Genomic DNA, 24746 nt, shown 5'->3' with positions numbered 1-24746 from the left:
TCACAAGAAAAAAACCTTTTTTATTCTTCACAGACCAGGAGAAAAAATGAGCAGACGAAAGGTCGCGTCACTTATTTTTTGACACTGATGGTGGCACAGACGGTTCCTTTGGCCAATCCTTCCAGAGGCTGACTAGAAGGACTAGATGTGACAAGTGAAGCAATCCGCTGCTCCAGGTTGTTGAAGGAAAAGTGTTCCAGGCAAGCTCTATCACGCCCCACATTGTAAGCCTGAAAAGATAGGTCAGAGAATAACTTAATAGGCACAAAACACTTTACCCTGCTATTTTATCATGATGCAGCAGGATACAGTAACAGGAGGATGTGCCCCATCTCATAAACAAAATATTGCAGTGAGAACTTTGTGCACCAGCAAGCCAGACTGACCTTGTCACGGTTGAGAGCTTCGTAGTCCACAACAGGTAAGGAAGGGTGTGGTAGTACCAAACATAAAACTGGTAATGTAATGAACGGCTGAAGGCCATTCCAATAAAGTTGCACGTGAACATTGGCAGTAAGATTTCTGAAGAAAGCTGCTAAGGAAGCCATGAAAAAACACCCACTAGCAACTCGCTAGTAAATTCAAATTACCCAAAGGATACGGTCTGGAAACATGACGAGTACTTTTCCCTTGTTTGTGGTCCACTCTGTTAGCTTCAGGTACCTAAATAATAATAAAAAAAGTCAGCATGACATCAGTTCTTGTACGCAAAGGAGAGCATAACAAACAATGCCACAATGAGTAACTAATTGAGAGGCTGATCACAACAATAACAGCACCAACAATAATACGATAATATGAACAACTTCTGGCACTGCTTGCACAATTATAAAATGAACATTTGCATCAACGAGCCTGGGCATTCACACCTATACCTAGTTCATTATTTATTCTTTATAATGTTCATTAAATTGTTTGGTAGTCAGGTGTTTCACTATCCACTCTGACAAGTATGCACATGACGAGCCCATAGCTAGCTATGACAACTGTATCCCCAAACTTAACTTCTTTCCTTTTTAGCACAATGAGCTAACCTAACCCCATTTTATGTGACCTGTTGTGGATAACTTCCACTGGTGACTAATGCGAGGCATGGAGGCACATAATGCTGGACATAGACACTCAAAATGCATCTTGCACCACCAAAGTCCAATAACTGTGGGCACATGTATTGCCCTGCTTTACACCATGAGGGTGCACCATTCTGATGCCACAGTTGGTGCCACGGCTCTCTTTGTACAAGCAGTAAAAAAAGTAGTACAGCATGGTGCTGTGGCTCTACTGCGCTCTGACATGGCTTTGCAAAAGTGAGCCACGACAGGTTCACGTACAACGACACAAATAGAATGGGCATGCTATCCCCCTAGTTGTCACTTCAACCATATCGCCTGCAAAATTCCCCATAATCACCAAGTTTTGAAATCGCACATGCTGATACAGCTAAAGCTCAGAGGCCCTCAGATCGTCTCATAACCGAAGACAGCAAGACGAACTGATTGGAATCAGTTTTGGAAGCACCATCAACAGTTGTTAAATCCCCAAACCTTGCAGTGGCACCTCTATGAAAACAGCCCAGTTTGGCAGCTGACATGATGAAAAAAACTTTGCAGTTATTTCTCGTCCTTGAAAGAGTCAGTACGGGGTGAGATCAGCAGACAGCAGCAAAGAATTGAGTCGGAGTGTTTTAAAAGTGGGCACTGTGGAGATGCAGTTGTCTACAGCAAGCAGTCCTCTGATGCCATATTTAATGAAATAAAAAAAAAAATTCTGCCTGGAATTTGGCTAAGCAGCGGTACCTCAGCTGGGTGACAGACCAAATATCTTTCCCAATGCCCATGAAAAAGCTGCACAAATTGACTATACAGGCTGCAAATGCTGGATGTAAAGAGATGTGGCACCACCAAATCGTGTTCAGTGCCCAGTACGATGCTGCCACAGACATTCTCCTCATCTGAGCTCAACTGAGGCATTGCTGCAGCCTCAGCTTAAGTGGACCACCATGCTTGTTTTTATTAGGGCTGGTTACTACAGATGTGCACATGAAGCAAATGAATTGTTTTTTGGAGAGACCTGTCGAGCCCAATGTTGCAGGATTGAATCCCAGCAGTAGCAACCAAACTTCCATGGACGCAAGGTGCAAAAACGCTTGTGAGCTGCACAATTTCAGTGCCTTTCAAGAACCTCAAGTGGTCGAACTTCATCTCTAGCCCTCCACCAGAGTCTCGTACAGCCAACTGGACTCTGGCACTGGGACAGTAAACCTTGCATGTCACATCATACCATAACATCATTATCGATGGCAACTTGTGCACACATAAGGAAGTATAGTGGAATGCAACGTTTCTCAGCATGTCCCATTATCAAAACGCAATGCTCAGTGTTGTGTGCTTCACACTTTGCCCAACGGCTAAGGTTCTAGGTTCTCCTTAAAGGGGCTCTGAAAGGGGCTCTAACAAAGTTGCAGTATGCCTGGTATGTTAAAGCATGCCGCTTCACGAATATTGTCCAGGAAGAATTTTTTAATGCGTTTGTATCTGAGGTCAAAATTTGAATTTCAGAGTATTCGCGCCTTTCCCTCTCCTCTCGTCACTTTTTGCACATTGGAAGGTCGGTGTTCCTCCGACGACCTCACCTCCAGGGAGAGCTTCCTGGCCCGACGGAGCTACGCGACTTATTGGCCGCGGCCTTGGTAGCTGCCCGACGTCTGAAAGAATCTAACCAATAGCCATCTCTCAACATGTATACGTAGATGCGAGCGACGAAGCCAGGTCTTTATGTCTGAACACAGCCATACAATCCAAATCACGCTTAATGCAGATATTTTATCATTTTATTCCATCAGCCACTTTAATTTACATTATTGCAGAGGACAAGTTACAAGAAAATGGTGAGAAGACAATCACAACCGCTTGTGATTTTTTTTTTTCAATTTGTGATGCTGATCAGTGAAAAATTAGCAGTGTAAACTTTTTTTTATCCACAAGGTAATTGACTAGAAAGCAGAAGAAAGACAACCACACACCACCGGCGGAAACCGAACCCACAACCTCTGCATGTCGCATACGGTGCTTCAACAACCGAACTATGATGGCAGTTGTGCAGTTGTGGTGTTTTATGGCACATTAACACTAAGTGAAAGTGTGCTTCAACAACTGAGCTATGATGGCAGTTTTGCAGTTGTGGTGTTTTATGGCACATTAACACTAAGTGAAAGTGTCTCTGTGTTATGTATAAAGAAATAAAGGTTTTAAGAGGTAAGGTTTCTTAGTGATATTTTGATCTTTCCTTCTTTTACAAACATAAAGACTTGTGACAAGTCACAACTGCATCCTTTCCTAACAGCAACCTAAGGTAGAAAGAATTTTGTTAGTTGTAAAATACAGTGAAAAGCTTTTTTTCAGAGTCAGCATCTACTGAGTTGCAGGCTGTAATATTGAAACATGCCTTTTGTAAATAACATGCTTCAATTTCCGATTTCACATCCGCGCATAAAACTTTGAGGATATTTTTTTTTTAAGTCACCAGTGGGAGAGTATGAAAGCTTTCACTCTATGTGCATGAGTGTCCAATGCAAACACTTGACTCACCTGATCCACTTTGGTAGGAAGCAAAGAATGACAGCTAGGTGTAGACCCAGCAGTGCCAGGTGAAGCCTGCGGTCTACGAACAATTCCTCAGGCAGAAACCTCCAGTTGACTGTCCACTCGTAAAGGAAGACTCGGCCCAAGTTGAATGCACCCATAACATATGAGACTGGGTTGGCAAGTAGGAAAGGAAGCGCTAGGACAAGCTGATGGGCGGAACAAAAACAGGAACAAAAATGAGTCCATGGCCAAGCACAAACAATGCAGAAAATGCAATGCTCCTGTTTAAAGTGACGATCACCACCTATGCAGCATACATAAAGTGATGTAGATGGGAACTCCAAAATTTTATCTTTAGTAGCTGAAGCATTAAAATGGTTTGTAGGGAAGCAAAGCTTGGCACTGAAAAGCAAGCAAAAAGTTATGAAGCATGAATTTTTAATTGTGCTGATCATTGATTCTCCACTTTCCTAAACATGGTTAAAGCAACAAACTTCTGGTTTTCAAAGGACAACGCAGGACGTAAATATCCTCAGTGGATCACGTTGAAGTGCATTAGCATGGGTAGCATGTTAAACAGCGATGCTGCAATCTTGGTTTTTTAATCACCAAACTAGAGTTTAGTATGAGCAGCTACACTTGACAGAAACAAATTGTAGACTAAAAAAAAAAATGGCATCGTGCAGTGAGAAAATACCTGAATAACACCGCACAGGCCAATCAGCAGGAGAGTTTTAAGGAAGCCCCGAGTTGACAGCAGGACAAAGAACAGTGCAGGCGCAAAGAGCAGGATGTTCATCTTCACCGAGACAGCCAGGCTAGTAAGAAGTGGATGTAAAAGACAGTGGGAAAACAACCACATTTCAGTCCGCATGACCAGCTCATGTGCAGCACCGTATTCTTATTCTGTGCCATGAACTTCGTACCTAAACAGAGTGCAGCCAAGCACCCAGCGTCGCCTGATCAGCACACCCAGGGAAGCATAAAGCAGGGCCATGGCCACTGGATCGTTGAACAGCCGCAGCACGTATATGGAGTGGATACGGTACGAGGTGGCGCACATGAGGGCCAATGCATACGGGGGCACCTGAGCAGGCAGAGTGCAGACACCAGCTTGAGGCAAAGCCTCACGTGTACCCAAGTAAATGTTTGTACAGCAAACCGGAACCAGAGAATAACACAATACCAGCATTTCTCCATGTATTCATTCTACACACCATTGGGTCGTGATTAAACGCAACAAGCCAAGAAGGCTGATAGCCTAAATGCCAATAACAATAGACGAGAAACAACAGCGCTGCAGTGAAAAATGGCTAAACAGGTAGGCCCTTTCGTTACCTACCGCTATGGTACTTTCCGAGATGAGAGTGTGAATGATTTAGGTAGTTGTGACTGGGTATTAATGGGGCAAGCCTGCTGCAGAAGACCACAATGAATCACAATTGAAGGTGGACACCAATGTGGCTACGATATCTGTGAAAGACATTTCTGCTAGGTGCTTGGTGCTGCTGTTCATCGCATGCATGACAATTCTCTTCAAGCTTCTCTGAAACCTGAAAACAGCAGGGCCATTAAGCAGCCACTAAATTCAGAAATACAATGCATTGATAATTGGTTTTTAGGGGGACAGGAAATGGCACAGTATCTGTCTCATATATAGCAAAATTTAGCACGATGTACTTAGAACTGCTAGTTCAATCATGGTAAATACAATTTGCGACATAATATGTGGCTTGAGCTTCACAAAGCCGTTCAAGAGTTGCGGTGATCAAGATAGTGCGTTTAGCAGCTCATCAAAACAGTAAGGCTCTGCGCAGTTTTCCCACATCTTTGATGCCACATATCAAGGCATTGCAGTGGATTTAATTGCTAAAGAGTGCAATCCAATGATCGTACCTGAATGGGACAGTTTGCACATGCGTAAATAAACACACATAACTACCTCACGTTCCGAAACATGTCACTTTGCTTTGCACAAGCATTTGAAACAATTCAGCTGCACATGAGATAGAGATGGAATACGCAAAGAGACAAAAACAGTGAGCACCTTGCAAGTTTTGTTGTACAGGCTGAAGACAAGGCACAAGGTAAAGAGGTAAAGGCCTGCATACAGGTACTGAGCAAGAAGAATGTTTGTCCCTTGGCTTGTGACATAATAAAGCCCCATGAAGATGTACACAAAGCCTGCAGGGTACCTGAAATGTAGACAGTCTGCGTTGGTGCATGTGGCATTGACAATGACAGTTTAAAGCATGCAAGGTCGAATAGAGGGAAAAAAATAGATAAACCGCCCATTACGGCCTGAACATTGCGAATCCTCAGTATGAATTTTTTATCAACTAGCCAAGCCTGCCATCCTAGCAATGACAGCACATACTATGTACACAATTGATCAATACAGAAGTCATTCACGAATTCTCAATCGAATAAGAACATGACAGTCGCATGAATTATGTGTGCAAAGTGTATTTCAGGAATGGAAAGCTAATCACTGCAACCTACGCACTAGGTTACCAAAAACAGATCATAAATTTGCCTTGCAAGGGCTGCCTTTAAAAGCATTGACGAAAGACATTGGCAAGTACAAAGACTAAATTGAAATATAAGTCAATAAACATTCAACTACGCACACCTTTTACCTTTACCTTTTATTTTGCATTTGCACACGTTACCTAACGTGATCGTGGCCACCAGAATTACGCGCGATTTCTTAACCTTACAAACAAATATGGTTTTGTGTTATGGTGGACAGTATTAAAATGCAAGATGAAACCTGTAGTAATTGTGAGCACCGTTTCTAACATGCATTCCCTGGCTGTACGACAGTGCCACTTTAGCAAACACGGTACGAAAATTTTTGCATACTCACACAAGTGGCCCAGTGTCTCCTTTTAGTTGAGCATAATCAAAAGTTCCATTTAAAACCCCTTCTACTTCTTGCATATATGCTTTCCAGTCTATTTCGGTGTCTGGTAGAAGAGGAAATGAAAACAATGTGAGGCAACTAAATAACTGTTCCCAAACATAGCGCAACGGACATGAACTTGTTTAGCTGCATTCGCTTCGATACGATCATATCAGCTCAATATAACGAGAACAATTAGCAATATGGAAAGCAATAGTCAAAGGTGTCTAGGGACATGACGCGACCATTGAAAACGAAGCCAGGGGTTAAAGAAGCCTAAAGGGCGTTTTATCATAAGTGCACACGCACCAGAAAAAAACAGTCATAAATACAAAGGCGGTCTGCACGCGACCGGTTTCGCATACTCACAGGGTACTTTGCTGATGACTGTCATGTTCACCACAAACTCAATTATTAGGAGGAATGGTACGACTAAGTAGACAATGGCTGGGTCATTTACGAACTGGGACAAGCTAAAGTGGCGAAGATCGTTAATTATGCAGTTGTACGTGGAGCGCAGGTGCCTGGAGAGGAACGTTGAATTCTTTCGGTGGTGCTGGCTTCTTCGCCCAATACTTCGTGGAGGCGCCATGCCGTTCACCGGACGTGGCTGCGGTAAAACGAGCTTATCTGGACGCTTATATGCTAACTCTCTCGGCAGCACGGCTCCTCTTTACAGGGCAACTGAACTGCACATTCGGCAAATCCATCCAGCTTTCGTGTACGGCGCCATACTTTTTTGAGACGACAGGGCTAGGGACATTGTCAGCAACAGAAACCAGAAGCACTCTAAAGGCATTAAAGATCTAAAACAGCATATTGCTACCGCCTATGCAGCACAAAATACTAAAAATTATGTCGAGAACACAGAATTTGCACAGTTTAAAAATATATTCGTAAATAAAAAATTTAAAGTTGAGTTAAGGTGAGTTTAGTTCTGGATTTGACTGAATTGATGCGAATTAGTTGTGTTGTGCGTGACAAAATAAAAACAATTCTTTTGGTTTTTAATTTTGTTAAGAAAGTAAAATAACTATAGACGCATAATTTTATTGTATGTGTTCTTCTATAAAATGATTTGCTAAACGACCGTTTATTGTTTCGGTTTCGGTTTCTTTGAGGTCACATCAGGCACAAAATTTGCAATAATAATAATAATAATAATAATAATAATAATAATAATAATAATAATAATAATAATAATAATAATAATATTTGAGTTTTGAGGAAAAGAAATGGCGCAGTATCTGTCTCATATATCGTTGGACACCTGAACCGCGCCGTAAGGGAAGGGATAAAGGAGGAAGTGAAGGAAGAAAGAGGTGCCGTAGTGGAGGGCTTCGGAATAATTTCGACCACCTGGGGGTCTTTAACGATATAAACGCTGATACGCAATTTCGACTCACCAGCTGCTTCAAGAGCAAGAATTGCAACAAACGACGCATCAGCAGTTTTATTGCCGTTTCTTTTTTTTTTGACTCATGTGACCTAAGGTTTAAATGAAACCGAGACCGAAACAGCGTTAAGCAAAAAATATTTAGCGGTTGTAGGCGAATACCATTGCGTGATCCATACCATGTATGCCAAAGTCTAACGCACTGTTTGAAAGAACAAAACACGAAAGCAAAAATTTGGCGACTGTAGTCCTTGAAGGGTCAGATCATGCCCCCAGAATTGAAGGTGGTAAATGTTGGCACGCAAAGCCACTTTTACGCGGTAACATACGTGGTATCGTCAGTATATAACGCCCCTAAGCTGCACATTGGTTTTGGGAGACGCGGTAGTTATTGTGGACGGGTCCAGATTATTTTCGACCACCTGGGTTTTTTGACGTGCACTGAAACGTGTCCTGGGTCCTGATATTCAAAAGATGGCCCACGGACTTTGATAGGGAAGGGAAATATAAGGCGAGAGCACCACTGCTGGTGCAAGGTCCATTGTTCTGTGGTCCAAGACAGCGACGCTTGAGCGAACTCGAGCATAGCCAGCAGCATGAGCGGCATTAGTCTTCATATGCTCAAGCAGGGAGCAGAGTTGTGCGTCTGTTTTTTTCCGCGCTGCTCGTAACAATGTATATGCAGAGCGGCGATAACATGATTCTGCTGAGTCAAATGTTCCAATTGGTTTTGGCTCATGCCCAACGTATGAGTCGGAGGGGGCCAGCCACTCTCATCTTAATTGTGAGCAGTCTGCTTAGTTATCAGACTGAATGGTGCTTCCAAACTGCTTTCTCGTGTGGCAGGAGCCACACGAAAAACGGCTTTCCCGCAGAGCTTTGAACATAATGGCAGACCTTTGCGCGCCTCTGCTCCCTGCGAGAGCTTGCATATGCAGGAACACGAAGCAGCATTGGATCTGCCTGCCGTGCGCGGGCTGTGCAGGCAGCATTAGTTCTATTTCGACCGCACTGCCTGTATGGTGGATTAAAAAATCGAGTATATACGCCAAGCTTCCAGTTGCGTTTTTGAAATGATCCCGCATGGCAGCTGAATAATTTATAATCGAAGTTCTTCTCTCATGCTGTTACAGTTTCAACTGCAACTACAGAACGATGGGCCTTGAAGTCATTTGAGTCCTGCAGCCGCTCTTGATCTTTCGGTCAGCTCCTGCTGAACTTTCGGGTCTAAAAGCTAGACAGCTAGCATGTCCTTCTACCGCTCAGTCGCTGGTTCTGTCCTTTAATTCCGGCCGCCGCGGTGACTCAATGGTTGGATCTGGGTTCGGGGCAGCGGCTTGTCGCTTGTCGGAATCGCGCTCAAGCCGACGTACGTTCCACCACCAGGACAGCCGCACCGTCGAGCGGAGGAGTTGGATGATGGGATTCATTCACATTGTGTACAACGTAAGAGCAAACGGGAGAGTCCCTCTGCCACACTCACTGCCGAGCAGAGGTGGGCATCTGACCTCAAAAATCTGGACCTCACCTCAATCTCAAAAAGAATTTGCCGACCTCACTCAACCTCACCTCAGACTCAAATTGGGAGGTTGAGGTCGGATGCTCGACCTCAGAAAACTAACGAAAAACGAAACAAAATGCGATTAAGAAGTTCTTCAGTTAAAAACAATTCTGAGAATCCCGTGAGACAGGAAAGCCAAAATGATGATGGTATGATTTAATAAGCTGCCTAAGTTACTATTGATGTGCACGCAATAGGAGAAGCTTATAATCTGGGATGAACCCTCAGAGAGTATATGGCCTGCGGGCCACCAGGTTACCACGGTTACCACCAGTACGTCGGTGAGTACTTTATATGTGTCAATACTTGGCAACCTGCTTCGTGTATACTTGTTAGTATTGGAAGCCTCTCGCTCATTCACGCACGAACCGGCAATTGACAAACGCAGCCCTTCTACACCGTCTACCAGAAATTGGGAGGAGGGGGGAGGTATTCACGATACTCGTCGATGTACTTTCCAATGCGACGGTTATTCAGACGCATACCTGTATATTTCGATTTTCTAGCTCTATCCGGCGTAGCGAGAATGCTCTTTTCAGTCCTCTGTATGTTGGTGCCTTCGAAAACACTTAACAAGCTGCGACGACTGTAGTACACCAACAGAGGCACGTTGTATTTATGCCTGTGTAGAAGCGAGCGGCTTCTTTTATTAATGCGAAAGCATTAGATGGCTCACTTTCAAGGTCATATCCGCAAAAAAGTATCCGCAAGAAACGGCGCCATGCAACGTCACGAGCCGACGAGTCACGCGACGAATATGATGACGTCACGTAATTAATCAATTCTAATTATTATAATTGGATAACGCTAAGACTAATTTGTATTATTAGTGATGACATAATATGAGTGTGATGTCATATCAGGTCACGTGACGGCGATGTAGTGTGCCATGAAACCTAGTCACGTGACGGCGCTGTAATATGACATCACACCTACTCACGTGACAACGATGTAATTTCTCGTCATACCAGGCCCCCATCCACCCCCCTTCCACCCCATTTCAAGATCCATATGGATCCCACATTACTACACATGCGCGCATGACGCATTACAAAGAGTGCCCACAACCCGGCCCACATTAATGACATTCGGATTGTCCGCAGGTAAACGAGCCAGTTCTCATGTATATCATACTGCAAATATCATGCAAGGACACATGCCTTTGACTCTCTAGATGATGGCGATGATGATGATGATGCTAACAGTTTATCCTTATGAGCCCGAGGAAGTCTGATATACCGCTACCAAATTAAAAGTTGCCAGAATATTGATTAAATAACTTACATTACCCAGCAACCGAAGACAATTATTGTGCGGGAAAATAGGAATACCTGCAGCTAATAATTAAGGATGATGATGTTCCTGGGAGGTCAAGGCCCTCCCCCGTTTGTGCCACTTCCCTCCAGGTGGCGATGGTAATGGTTTCAAAATCCTGGGAAATCTCCGATGACTCGGTGAACCCGCGGCATTTTGAATGAAAGGGTTAGATTACGTCTTCGAACACTGTGCCAACTATTAAAATCATACGGGTCAAAACAACTGGCCTAGAGTGGGCAGCGTGAACCGCTCTCTCTATCAGAATCTCCACGGCTCTCCGCTCAAATTTCTCCGCAGCGAAATCTTTTTCCGAGTTCCCCCCCAACCCACCCACCACCCCTCTTCCTACCCCGGAAAAAAAAACGGCTAAGTACTCATACGCCTCAACAGAATTCTGGGTACCATTTCGTCAACTAGTCTGAGACTAGCTGCTTTTGAGTCAATCACTTTATTCCTTCAAAACTGAATTAATCAATGGTACGCCAGCATCCTCGACGTTTTCTACCCACGAGCACCGCGCGAGCATTCTGCGAAGCCGTTTAAGGTGAACGATGGGCCTCTGCAAAATAGTTAAATGAAAGATAACGTGTAGTGCCTGGTCATCTGCAAGGCAGGCCTAACTGATCCCATACGAGAAAAAAAAATCAGAATGATTAGAAACATACAAACAAAAATGGCACACTAAAAACAGAAGCGAACAGCTGTGTGCCCCATTAAACGTCATATTAAAAGGTTTGAAACAGCGACTCAGCAGCACATTGCGAGCATGTAATTAGTTCCATTCACACATCTTCATTAAAAAAAAGGAAAAGGAATCAGCCACCACATCGTCATACATTCATTATAGTTTTGCATACCGGTATGCTGGTGCGTTCGCCTCGTGTTGTGGTGTTTCGGCATAATAAGCGAATTTCCGAGAAAGAACAAGGAACAGGAGACCGAAGAGAGGTTATTCGGAAGGATAAAAAAAGCGAAATTATATTTGTTCCTGCTTGCAATATGGAACGGGAATACACATAATTAGTGTGAGATTCGAAAGGGGCAGTCACCAATCAAAAGCTTCGACGGTGTTACAGGTTTTTCTGACTTCGTGCTTTTTAAATCAAATCAGCAGGTGTCATTGTTAGGAACCGCCTGAATCACATTTTCTCGCCTGTGCCGACTACTCCAGTTTCTGTTAAGTCAGCTTGTAATGTACAGCAGGATCTCCTTTATTCAACTGCAAGGCAAGAGCCATGACGTCAGTGCCGGCAACGAGCATGAACACGAATCAGTCTTGTATGAATTTATTGCGTGCTTGTTGGACTGAACTTTGTTTGCGGCATCAAACGAAGCTACCGCGGGTAAATGTGAGTTACGTGCTTTGCGCGCTCCCGGGAGTTCGAGCCGACCGGCAGGCAGCTACGGGTGCTACGCCAGCGGGGCAAGGGGGACTCCGGGGAGAGTGGCGTGCTGTGACAGTAACACTCCTTCCGGGAAGACCAGAGGGGTGCGTCTTCCTGTGGGCTCGGACTGAACGGTCATTACGGTGCAGCCCCGGAAGCTAAGAGGGAACTGTGGCATCCGGTTGTCCAAACAGGGAAAACCGAACACCAAGCGTCGTCACTGCATGAACACTGCGGTGATGCGCGGCAACTCCACTTCGGAAGCGGCACTCGTCGGAGTAAGACGTGGCAACTGCAAAAAGTCTCGAGCTCAAATTTTCGACCCCACTCAATGACGACCTCACTCAACCTCAAACTCACGCGTGAGGTTGAGGTGTGATTTCCTGACCTCACGCACAAAATTTCGAGCCGTCGCCGACCTCACTTCAACCTCACCTCACGACGCGAGGTAGAGGTAGAGGTCATTTGGAGGCTGAGGTCGACCTCATGAGGTTGCCCACCTCTGGTGCCGAGTTTTGTAGGGCTCTCATTCCCTTAAGTCCCTAGGTAGAGGGCCACCTCGCCGAAGAGGCATGTCACCCCCGAAGCTTGAGGAAGGCACACAAAAGGAGAAACACCGGAAACAAGACCTCTGTCTTCAGGTGTGGTCGCGGAAATTGGGGATGATACCGCACACTTGCTCGCTGCGGCGGCGCTTGGCACGTGAGAAGACACCGGAAATCGGTTGGGTCGAAGATGGCTGCACTCCGGTTCGTCAAAGCACGGTGACCGAGGCCAGATGACAGCCCGGTCCTCTCCGTGTGGTCTGTTAATTACTGCAGGCCCGGGAGAACTCGTCGTTGAGCAGACAGGGGGTGCTTGGAGCCACCCAGGAGAAACAAATAATGCGCTGGCTGCTTCTAGACGATACTTGCTGACGCCGTTCTCAACAGTGATTGTGGTGCTCGGCTGCTGACCCGAAAGACGCGGTTTCGATCCTGGCCACGGCAGTCACATTTCGATGGAGTCGAAATGCTAGAGGCCGGTGCACATTAAAGAACCTCAGGTGGTCGAAATCCTTGGGTCTCCTTAGTTGAAAGGCGCGTAGGAGTTACGTGCACTAGCAGTTTGCTATAACTCGAATGTTGAATATTTGAAGGTGTGCGAATTGCTGCACAGCTTGCCAACACCAAATGAAGTTGTGCATTTTAAATGTTGCTCAGAGCTTGCGTAAGCTGATGGATTGAAACTCGCGGGCGGGTAGAGCGGATCCCTCTGTAGCCGCCGAATATAAGTCGCAGAAGCGGACATTCTCGGATTTTGTGCCGGTTATAACTGCCATTCGTATTATTAAACCATACCTCAAAGTATAAAGCGCGTCGAAGATTAACGGTTTAATCCATGTGGTGGAAAGTATTTTTCTTTCCATTGGTTAGATCGGCGTCACTATTGTCGCCCTGACAAAGGTCGGAGTGACACCTCAGCTGGAATGATCCTGTTCTCGCGTCAGCGTCAAAATGACACGGACTTTGCCTTTCCCATAAGACCCACAAATCTAACTTCTAAAGATGGCACAAAAAGTTCTCGGATTGTCACTATTTCGTCCGCGCTCAAGTTCAAACGGCTGCAGATGCTATCAGGCTGTGGCGACGTAAATATGGGTGTCCCGTTTCAAAGATTACTTTTCTCCGCGTCTGCCCAAGGGCGGTTTTGACCCGACTGCCCGCGATTGTGAGCGCTACAGACGTACTCTGGTGCTGCTTTTCATTATAGTCTTCGATTCTGTCATGTGACTGTTCCGCCAAGTGAGTCGCTCTCCTACAGACAATGAGGGGCAATGTGTTCAGCATGCCCCTTCTGGCCTCACGGACATGCCTACTACTTGGGTAAGCTTCCTTCCCTCCTTGGTAGGTAGTACGGCGAGCGAGCAAACAGTAGTCGAGTGCAAACACGGTGCGAGGCGACGGGTTCACAGCCCGAGCGGTTGGCTCTCGAGTTTGCGAGAACAGCAAACTTGAGGAACGGATTTCCTATAGAACAGTTTCCCTTGTAGTTTGCTAGCATCCCGAACAATTTGTCAGCGGCTAGTTCGACTCGTGTTGGGATAGCTAATGGCACAGGTGCGGAAAAAAGTGAACGAAGCACGCTATTGCCTTCTAACATTTTTCATGCGATGCCTAATTGGAACTGAGAACTCTGGTGTGTAAAGGCTGGCAGCGGACGCGAGTGCGCTTGCTCATAGACAAATAAGATTTCTTCATGTCCAATAGGGAAGGCGGGGTTGCAATTAGCACGGAATAGCGTGCTCTGTTTACTTATGCCCGCACCTGTACCCTTCAGGTACCAGCTTGCGCTTTGAGGAAAGTTTGTTTTATTTTTATTTCGTTCTTTTACTTATATGAGTGCATTATGAAGTGGATAGACGTGAAGACGTATAGGAAACGCAGTAAAGTAGATCAATGCACACCTTTTTCTAGTGTTTTCTTTTTTTTTTTTGCTGGAAAGCGGTAAGGTACGGTAAACAGTACCTCTTGCTGGGCTAGTTGGTGTAACATTATGTAACAAAAATAAAAACAACGCTAATTTTTACACAAACCACACAGCGCCCGTCCTGTCTAGTCTTTCTGTGTGGTTTGTGTAAAAATTAGTGCTGTTTTTACTTTTGTTACACAACGTACGGTTAAGCCTAAATTTCGACACTCCATGCCAAACTTGTTTTGCCAAATCCGTTTGTTTTACCGAAACCCAAACTATATACGTTTATTATTAGCCTGCTGTCACGGACGGCAGCCTATTTGCTGCTGTCACGGACCCTCGAGAGTGAAAATCACCAGTTGTTTTGAGAACGTGTATGGCGTTCGAACCCAGGAAATTCGGCTTCTGAGCCGGACTTCCCGGGTTCGAACCAGACCGCGGCGGCCACGTTTCGATGGATGCGAAACGCAAAAAAAGGCCTCCGTGTGCTATGCGTTGTCAGCGCACGTTAAAGATTCCACGGTGGTCGAAATTATTCCGGATCCCTCCACTACGGCAAAACACTCACTTTTTTCCTCCCACCTTCCTCCCTTTCCTTACTTCGGTTCGGGTGTCAACAGAGACGAGAGACAATTACTGCGTCATTTTCATTTCCTCAAAAACCTGCCAACGATTGAGCGTTTGAGCAATACCACCTAGATTATCGGTTTGAGTCGGAAAATTACGATTACACATTACAATTGTGCGATTAAATTTTATTACAGGATTTACGCGCCAGCGTGAGACGGCGAACACCTTCTTGTCCCGTCCACACTACTGAGCATGCGCAGAAGAAAATCCGTCTGACCTAAAACCTCTCCCAAGCTTTTCTTTTTTAGAAATTATTGTCATTTGTCGGCGTCGTTAAAAATTACAAAATGAGAAACTAGGTTAATTTCTCTTTTCTCTTCTCGGAGCAGACGTTTTTTTTTTTTTTCGACGTATAACACCGTCTGCTACTGCACTTCTTGCTCCGGCGCTTTGTCGTCTGCATCCACTGGTTGCTGGGGGTTCCGCACGCACCGACTGCGTCAGAATATGGCTCTGCAGGTCCCAGCAAATTCATCCCGGCCGATTGTCTTTGATAGACACGCCCTCATTCTCAAGATTGAGGCCATATTTCTTTCGGTGACCGGGCAGATCGGGAGAGGGGAGCCGCCGTGCTTTGTGTACGATCGCCGACAGGACTGGGAGAACGTCACCTACTGCCAAGGGAGAGGACTTGTGCGCAAGGACACCTCCACGAAGACAGTCACGTCTTTCGGCTCGGCAGCGTCGATGCGAAAGTTCACCCTCATGCTCCATGTTCTTTCCAAGATCCATTACCTTCTTCTGACGAACACCAAGAGCACCAAGCGCCAGATTTTTTACGAGGACGTAGCCCTGTTCGGCACACAGGCGACTGTGGACGCCATTGTGGAAGATATCGCCTCCATGCTTCAGGTACGAATATGCATTGATAATGCAAAGGTTTTGTTCGAAAAACAAGCCAAATAGTATTAACGCAATCCTGCATGTCAGTGGGTACGCAGGCACGTTTTCGCGAGCCTCCATCAAGACGCTGTTACCGTCTCTGAAAAAAGAATCAACTTGTGCAAAGAGATAGTTTCGTGTTCATGTTGTGCAAACTGTATGAAGCTGGTCAGCAGCCGTGGCATCCGGTCGGTTAAGGCGCTGTTCAGGGTGTTAAAAATTAGGCTTTTGAGATTGCAAGGCTGCTCTTAGTTTCATTATTTATTGAGAGGCATGAGCACACCGTAAGTAATATGTGAATCAGTTTTTATAATTTCTAAAACGCAGTTACCCTCGACGATGTATCCCAGCAATTTTTGGCTACTTCGACGAGTTACGTGCACTGAAGGGGTTCCTTTGCCTGCAATGTTTTCGAAAGCGCATGTATTTTTCTGCATATTCCAAAGTATCTGCATATTCGAATTTCTAAACACTGATCTGGATATTACAGTAGGCTACATGCCTCTCAATAAATAAGGAGACTAACAGTAATAGTTAAAAAGTTAACTATTCAGTATTATTTAACAAGCCTACCAAATAGCATGTCTTAGCTGTGTTCTGATGCGCCTCACCGCTGACAATGCTGTGCTGAAAAAAAAAACGCGAAAGCTATTTATTTTAAAAATTGCGGAACGTCCTAGGTGAAACACTTGGTATTGAAAACTTAGAGGAGGTAAAATTCAGACTTTTGTTTAGTACAGTTCTGGTAGCGGACTCGTGTTTTAAGATATTCGACTGCCTCCACATTTGCAGTCTGAGTATTTACGTCTGCAAGGCGGCGATGATCGGCAGAAAGCTCCTGTCTGCGACGTAGCTATTGCGCACGGCGTATCGTCTGCTAACGGAGCAACGAGTGAAGCAGCTAATTGTTTGCCTTTCACTGTCGGCTAGCGAAGCCCAAGAAACGCCATACTCGACAACTGCGTCGCACTTGAGAGGTGGCATTGGGCGGTAATTTTTTGTGTGTGTAACGTTTGGGCCAGATACTTGCTGATTCGGTATATGTAATCGGAAAATAAAAAAAAAATACAAAAAAATAACACTAAAAAGTGAAAATAAAAAGAAAAGAAAATTACAAAGTGTAAAATAACAATAATTAAGAATAAAAACAAAGTTTAAAAATAAAAAGGTAAAAATAAAATGCGTCAAAAGTAAGGAAAATAAAAATGAAAAATACAGGGAGAAAGAGAGGACAGGGAAAGGCTCTCGCATTTCCACGCATAAGCAGACTCGAGTGCAATCTCATCTCATGATTCTGCAGCCGACACGAGGCGGCGCTGCCAGTGCAGCAGTTGCGAAAAAGTCTTTTGCATTGCTACATATGATGCGGATTTCCGATTAATTCTGACCGAATCAGACAAATACCCCTCCCAAACGTAGTATAAAACAAAAAAGATACCGCTAATCGCCACCTCTGTGCAAACGTTTAGCGAGAACAAGCTCGTGGTTTAGCCGCGGGAAGCATTTTAAGAGGTCTTCGAGCGCCCCTAAAAAATGAACAAGCGTGCAAGTAGATTTAAGGCGCTGTAATCACATGGAGGCACATGCATAAAAAGACAGAGGCCACTTCGAACATTTCGTGACTATTTGCCAACCGTGAGTCATGGCGCTGTTGGGCATTAGTCTACAGGTGTGAAGACACTGCACACAGGATAACCAAATGACGACGCAGTTCCGTGCTCCGCAAAAGTATGCGAGCGAAAATGATAAAAGCGCAAATAAGAGAAACAGAGGTGGTCGAATCCGACCATTTCTGTAGGCAGGACGATAGAGCCGTGAGGCACTGACACAGCCTCATGCGCACAGAAAAAAAAAAAAAATCCTGTAGAGCTAAGCTTACTAGCTTAGCGCATTAAGAAAAAAGATAACTTGTAGAGCTTATTAATCAGCGTATTAATAAGCGAAAGCCGTTATATACTTTGGGTTCTGCCATTTAGCCCTGCGTTTGGTCGCAGAATCCACATTGTCGGCCGTAAAAGAAAGCCTAGCCGTGCTCATGCGAACCAGCGAAATCTGATCTGGCCGCCAGTCGCCTCTCTCCACCTGCCAACTGAGGGACGAGGTGGCTATTAAACTAAATTAAACTAATCTAGTAAATAATTAAAGCCAATGCTGACGCTGTAGATTCCACGATAGAATGCTGGGCCAATGGCTAAACCAAACCTATATCGATAGATCAATCAATCAATCAATCAATCAATCAATCAATCAATCAATCAATCAATCAATCAATCAATCAAACAAACAATCGATCGATCGATTTATCGATTGATCAATGAACGTTTACGTCCACCGAAGTAATGGAGCGGACACTACGCAGCATAAAAGCTCCGACGAAAAAATAGACACAATAGCAGCGGTGCTGATGGTAGGCATAATATTTTAGTGCCGCGTCATTTGGGACGGGTAAGAGCAGTGTTCCAGCCTGCATCATACAAAACGTATATGCCTGCATATAGGTGCCGCGGCGCTGCCTGCACATCTTGGCCACGTCGAAGGGCCTCTTCGCCGGCGCCGTCCGCTTCCGCGACTCCTCGGGAAACCCCGTGGCCGGCTCGCTCACGGCCATGCTGGTGCCGAGTGACGTGAGCGGCCTGAGCGCGCTCACCTCTTCGGCCTCGTTCATCCTGGTGGTGGAGAAGGACGCCAGCTTCCAGAAGCTCCTGGACGACGGCTTCCTCAGGGCGCCGCCGGGCTGCCGCTGCCTCCTCGTCACGGGCAAGGGCTTCCCGGACGTCAACACGCGCGAGTTCGTGCGCCGCCTGCACGTGGAGCTGAGGCTGCCCGCGTACGCACTCGTGGACGCCGACCCGTACGGCATCGAGATCCTGTGCGTCTACGCGTACGGCTCGCTGGCGATGGCCAGTGAGGCGGACTCGCTTGCCGTGCCAGGGATCCGCTGGCTGGGGGTGCACCCGTCGGACATGCAGAAGTTTCCCCTGGCCAACTGCCCGCCGCTGAGCGACGCCGACAGGTCCAAGCTGAGGGACCTGATGCGCAGGCCGTACATCGAGGCCAACCGCGAGTGGAAGAGGCAGCTGCTGCTCCTGGACTCCATGCAGCGAAAGGCCGAGATACAGAGCCTCTGCAGCATTGGCCCGAGCTTCCTCTCGGAGTCGTACTTGCCGGCCAAGCTAAGCCTCGGCGGTTGGATATGAGACGCACACGCCGGCCTGGAATTCTCATCCATAGGCAATGGATTCTTCCTCGTTAATGTTTACTATAGTTTCTGAGAGTTCCCTCTTGTTCAGTAAAGGGCGTTGTGCAAACGTTGTCGTCTGAGACGGTGAGCCCGTCAGCTTTGAGTTGTAATCTGTAGGCACTGAATTCTTGCTTGTTTGTTCCTCTTTGTTAGTTCCCAATTAATCTGCTGTTCAATAAAACACGTTACGCAAACCTTTTCTGTACTGTCTTTCGTGCAACACTGACCTGCAAAGTTGCCGCGCATTGCTGTGCGGTGAAAGGGAGGTGGCGCCTTTTTCCTTTTGATCGAACCCGCTTCGGGGCATCGAAAGCATATGCCATGGTGTGCCCCTCAGGTGCATGTGTTTCTTCTCTATCAAGTTTTCGTTTTTCTTAAGCTCGGGTACTTGGATTTTTTTTTGGTTGTTTCTTGACGCTTTGTGCTGCAGAAAGAGAGGCTTTGATTTGTGAGAAATTTGGAGTTGAAGATGGAATATTTTCCCCGTCGCTCTGATTCGAAATATAGTGACGTTGGCAATGACGTCGAGAGACATGGGTTTGCATAGTCTAATTTCATATGTTTAGTTTTCATCTTCCGTGCGCAATAAAGGTATACTAGGAGTATCGACGTCGAACGGCACCTTGATATTCAAGCACGTAATCTTTCGTTTCCTGTTCTAGACGCAACCAAAAATTTCGGCTGACATCACAATAGTGCATTTGGGGAAACAGCCGGTGGTGTCGGTGCCTGTATTTTATTCTCCGTTAAGTTTTCTCTCCTAAGAGCTCCTTTTTGAGTGAAAGGTGTCTTTTTTGTCATTAGAAAGAGGTAATCTGCCAACCCGGGCCAATATTAGCTTGTATCCGGAGTCCCTTTAAGCACGAAGTATTTACAGGCGGAATCAAAGAGGATTCAGCATAACAACATCGTTATTATTGGAGCTAGTCACATACAATGAAAAATAGGCTGCACACGCTGTTGACTGAGCCAGCCAGTGGCAGTATTTGTTCGTACGATTCCACTATGGCGACACGAAACAACGCGAAGGAGAAAGAGAATTTTCAGACATCGCAGTGAAAAATCAACGATGTTAGCGGCGAACAAGAAGAGCACGGGTAAAATGTACACGGATTCCTTGCTGCACGTAAGCGCAATGCGTTCTGAAGTCGAAAGTGGATGCATTTAACCATTCTTCACCATTACCTGGAGTAGCATGCCTGATCGACAGCCAGGCAGACCTCTTCTGTTCCATCAGTCCCTCCTCCTCCTCCTCCTCCTCCTCCTCCTCCTCCTCCTCCTCCTCCTCCTCCTCCTCCTCCTCCTCCTCCTCCTCACCATTATTTACTTCCGACTGCAAAGCGGGCTTCTGGATAGGATGCGGCGCGTTGGTTTTATAGGGACGGCTGTTAAGGACACGTTTCCCGGTTCTGCGGCGTCGGCGTAACACAGCGGCGCGTGGATTGCTCAGCATTCAGTGATGTCATATATGACGTCACTGAATGCTGAGCAATTAACATGCCACTGTGTTTCGACGTCTAACATGACGTCACTGAATGCTGAGCAATCCACGCGCCGCTGTGTTACGCCATGCATGAAGTCACCACAACGCGCCATGGCGATGGGCCACTCTTAGTAGTCCAAAAACATGACGTCACGACTCACGAGTTATAACATGGTGACGTAACGCGGTCTACCAGCATGCAGAGGAGAAGACAATATATTGTATTCACCACCACATGCAGTTGTCGCTGAATCTCGCTACGCAGTGGTGACAGTCCCATTGGTTTTCCGACGCCAAAGTGTAAAACATTTTTAATTTTTGTTCTTTTACAGATTAAAAAGAGGCCTCAAACGTTGTAAATGTCGCTTGGAATTCAGAAGCCGTGTGCCTGAATTTTCGCGTTTTGAAAATAAGACTTAGTGATTTAAGTATACTTTAAAATTGCAATTTTACCGTAAGCTATACCTTAAAGACGAACTTTTTAACGAAAACACTCGATTATATTGTTAGTCCATCTCATCTCAACGAATCTGCGTTATGCGCCAGTGCCAGTTATAGGTATGGAGCAAATAACTCTTTGCGAATAGAAAATATGTGCAAAGAGAGTTTTTTCAGAGAACCGCGCATCGTTGTTTTGTGGCTGAACAGCACTAAACTATACTGCTGGTCAGCTTCGGTCATGAACGTGCACCCGCCGCGGTGGCTCAGTGGTTAGCCCTCTCGGCTACTGATCTGGAGTACCCGAGTTCGATCGAGCCCGGCCACGGCGGCCGCGTTTCGATGGAGGCGAAACGCAAAAGGCGCCCGCGTGCTGTGCGATGTCAGTGCGCGCTAAAGATACCCAGGTGGCCAAAATTATTCCCGATCCCTCCACTACAGCACCTCTTTCTCTCTTTCTTTTACTCCCGCCTTCCACCTTTTCCTTACGGTGCGGTTGAGGTGTCCGCCGAGATGTGAGACGTACACTTATTGCGCCTTTAACTTCCCGGCAACCAATTTTTACAAGCAGCGACCTTTCACGAAAAGAAAATACCTTTTTTCGGGCTTCATAAGGATACCACTTTGCGGAGAAACATGTTTTTGCTGAATCCAGTGGAAAGGAAGAAAAAATTTGTGCAGGTATGAGCAGGACAGAACAACGCACTTCACTGGCGTAGCGTACGCAGCAGCCGACATTGTTAGAGGGGGTCCCTTATTGCTAGAAATTCAACTTTTCTGTTTAAACCGAAAAAAAGACGATAAAGGTGCGTCTAATTTAGTTTTCGAAATTTGGGTTAAAACAAAAAATGCCAATTATTGGCAAGCTAGGCCTATCTAGCCAGCTGTTGAGTGCGAGTTACAGTCAGTCAAAGTTGAAAATTAACTAAATAGGGAAGGCAGGGGATGCCACGACGATATTGTTGGATAAGCAGCGCAACTGTGTGATTTGAGGGATTGCTCCGCTAGCTTACACACCTCTACAGACCGGAATGCACCCCATCCTCGCCGCCTACTGGCTAAACGCTGTTTCTTCACTATCATCACCTTCTTAGAGCGGTTAGTCAGTTAAGTAGGTTAATCAGCCGCATATGGGATAATGCCACAAAACCAAGCATGGGTGCCACAAAAAAAAAAAAAAATGTTGTGGCTACCGCGACGACTGAGCTGCAGTTCCAACGCTACCATCAACGCGTAGACCATGTGATGCCCAACCCTTGCACTCGATCCAGAGCGACAACCCGACGATAACGCGTCAATCTAGTTCTTGGAAGTAAACTTCCACTTATGCTTTTGTCTGCCGGCTATATCTCATTTTGAGTAACTCTTTCAATGACAATAGCCATTTCTTCTACAAGAATAGCTTCAAGCGCTACCATTTGCACGTTACTTACTGGTTAATAGACCGTTCATGCTGACATAAATGCTGAGATGGTCATTGAGTGAGTTTTGACAACACATGGCTGCTACATCATCACCGATAAAATCCAGTAATTTATTCGCCGAAAAAAAAACAACGAAACTTGCGTTCTCAAATAAAAACCGAAACAGTCCGCCGAATTTTCACAAAAACCGAAAACTCACGTTGTCTGCATTCGTTGTATCAATACGTGTGAACGGTGACTCGAGTAATGCGACACTTTTCCTTTGGATTATCAACTGCCACCAGTTTATTACGATGACTCATTTGAGCGGTTTCGATCATATGTATACTGCGGAGCCCTTGAAATTTACTGCGCTCAATTCTAGCAGTTATAGTGCACAAGCACTTCTTCACTAGCAATCCTGAAGAAGCCGTTGGGTTTCTGAAGCCTGGACCTTTGGCCTTTGACCTCTGAGATGAAATGACTTCGATACGGCGTGGCTAAGGGAAGGTCACGTACGTGGTGCGAAAGTTTAAAAGGAATTGTCTTGGAGGACACTGTAAGGCAATGTCTAGTTAAGAGTCCAACCAATTCGAAGGACAAGTTAAGGCAATGTTTAGGTAATAGTCAAGCTAATTCTAAAACAAGCACTTTCGCGCGTCATACTCGATTTAACGGCGTTAAAACTCTCTCACTTTTTCCCTTCGTTTAACTACTGAAAATTTCCCCAGCGTGCCCGCATTGATTTTTCGTAACTCTTCCGTCTCAGTATTTTCCGGGGGTAGGACGTCGACGCCACTGAGTTGATTTACAACATATGCTGCAATGCCTGAGCAAGAAGTAGTTAACATTGGCAATTGATAATAGTATTATAGCTATAGCTTTAATTAAATTGCTTAAAATTCTTACGAATCAGCACTGCTTTGGTGGAAGCTTCCTCGTTGCCTCTTTTCAAAGTGAGAGAAAGAGGCAAAGAGGCCAAGCAAAGCACAACGGTCTCTGCAAGCTCTCGGTATCGATACAAGCGATCTGCAGCAAGCCCAGGCACGCCGTGCAAAACTGTGACAATAGGTGCACGGTATCGCATAGCGACCAACGGTATGCGGCTGAGATAACAGACCACCGGCACACATCTCTGCGGACCCCTTTCATTGTTCGCAGCCACCAGGGGAAGATACATCATTCGATGCCTATCGCGCAACACTGTTTACTTTCCGGCGTCGGCGAGCATCACTAAAAAGGTGCAGCACTGTGGAAGGTGAAGCAGGCGCCAGCCAACCAGGCGCCCGAATGCACAGTGCTGTTCACTCTCTAGAACCGTTCGCGAGCTGCCAATGTTGCCCATCGGGACTGCACAAAACTGTTAGTTTCTGATCTAGTTTGATTTTTAGACGTTATTTGTGCAACACGTAAAAAATGAAGGCCAGAAAACAAGCAAACGGCTCTGAATGTGTCTTCAGCGCCGTGTGTATATCTTCTGTGTCTTCGTCTGGTGTGCGCTACGTAGACTACGTGATTGCACACCAAGGATTCGTTGTAGTATGTGCCGACAACTGGGTTCGCGCGGCTTTCTGGGGACATGTCTGCAGCTCGCACTCCGATCCCCGGTATTAGTGGAACAGGATGTGACCTGCATGTGCACTTCCGGTAGCTTGTGGACAGCATATTCGGAACTGGAATCATCAGCCGCGAACGATTTTTTTTTTTTTTGCTGAAGTCAGGTACATATACATGATTACAATGTAAAATGCATTCCAACGGATGATGGCGTGCAATGCAGTGTCGGCCGAGCATTTTCTGAGGAGCAAACTCGGTTCTAAAGCAAACGGATTGCAAGACGTTCCTTGATCCTTCTTGCAGTACGCTCTGATTATATGAGGTATTCACTGAGGCTGCGCCACCAGACGGCGCGAGCGTTGTCGGGGCAAGTGTACCACGTTGGCGGTCGTTTCATGCCAGCTAGCGCAGTGTTAAGGTATACGCCGTGAGGTACCCGGCCTACTTTGTTAGTGATCCGTAACATCTTTGCAAGTTGTTAAATGCGTCAACGTCCACTTTTAATTTTGG

At 45.8% G+C, this 24746-nt stretch overlaps 2 protein-coding genes across 3 annotated transcripts in view; one reads left to right on the top strand and one right to left on the bottom strand.

Annotated features, from left to right (window-relative positions):
* The window catches only part of Alg3 (Alg3, alpha-1,3- mannosyltransferase), a 33742-nt gene continuing 8996 nt past the window's right edge, over window positions 1–24746 (bottom strand). The window contains exons 1-9 of one of the 2 annotated variants that reach the window (XM_077653301.1): window positions 6859–7252; window positions 6454–6553; window positions 5632–5779; window positions 4511–4671; window positions 4282–4402; window positions 3588–3790; window positions 602–663; window positions 387–522; window positions 1–230 (exon numbers count right to left, since the gene is read on the bottom strand). In XM_077653301.1, coding sequence (XP_077509427.1) covers window positions 68–230; window positions 387–522; window positions 602–663; window positions 3588–3790; window positions 4282–4402; window positions 4511–4671; window positions 5632–5779; window positions 6454–6553; window positions 6859–7081 — 1317 coding nt within the window. In that variant the 5' untranslated portion in view covers window positions 7082–7252 and the 3' untranslated portion in view covers window positions 1–67. Of the gene's footprint in view, window positions 231–386; window positions 523–601; window positions 664–3587; window positions 3791–4281; window positions 4403–4510; window positions 4672–5631; window positions 5780–6453; window positions 6554–6858; window positions 7253–24746 lie in introns of those variants that run through there. The other variant, XM_077653302.1, reaches the window with a different exon arrangement.
* On the top strand, window positions 15662–19435 carry mei-W68 (meiotic W68). The gene is made up of 2 exons (XM_077653303.1): window positions 15662–16084; window positions 18613–19435. Exons 1-2 carry the CDS (start codon window positions 15680–15682, stop codon window positions 19309–19311), a joined length of 1104 nt encoding a protein of 367 aa, XP_077509429.1. The 5' UTR covers window positions 15662–15679; the 3' UTR covers window positions 19312–19435.

Source organism: Amblyomma americanum, chromosome 2 (assembly GCF_052857255.1).
Source record: "Amblyomma americanum isolate KBUSLIRL-KWMA chromosome 2, ASM5285725v1, whole genome shotgun sequence".
Taxonomy (NCBI): Eukaryota; Metazoa; Arthropoda; class Arachnida; order Ixodida; family Ixodidae; genus Amblyomma; species Amblyomma americanum.
This window is presented reverse-complemented; position numbering and strand designations above follow the sequence as displayed.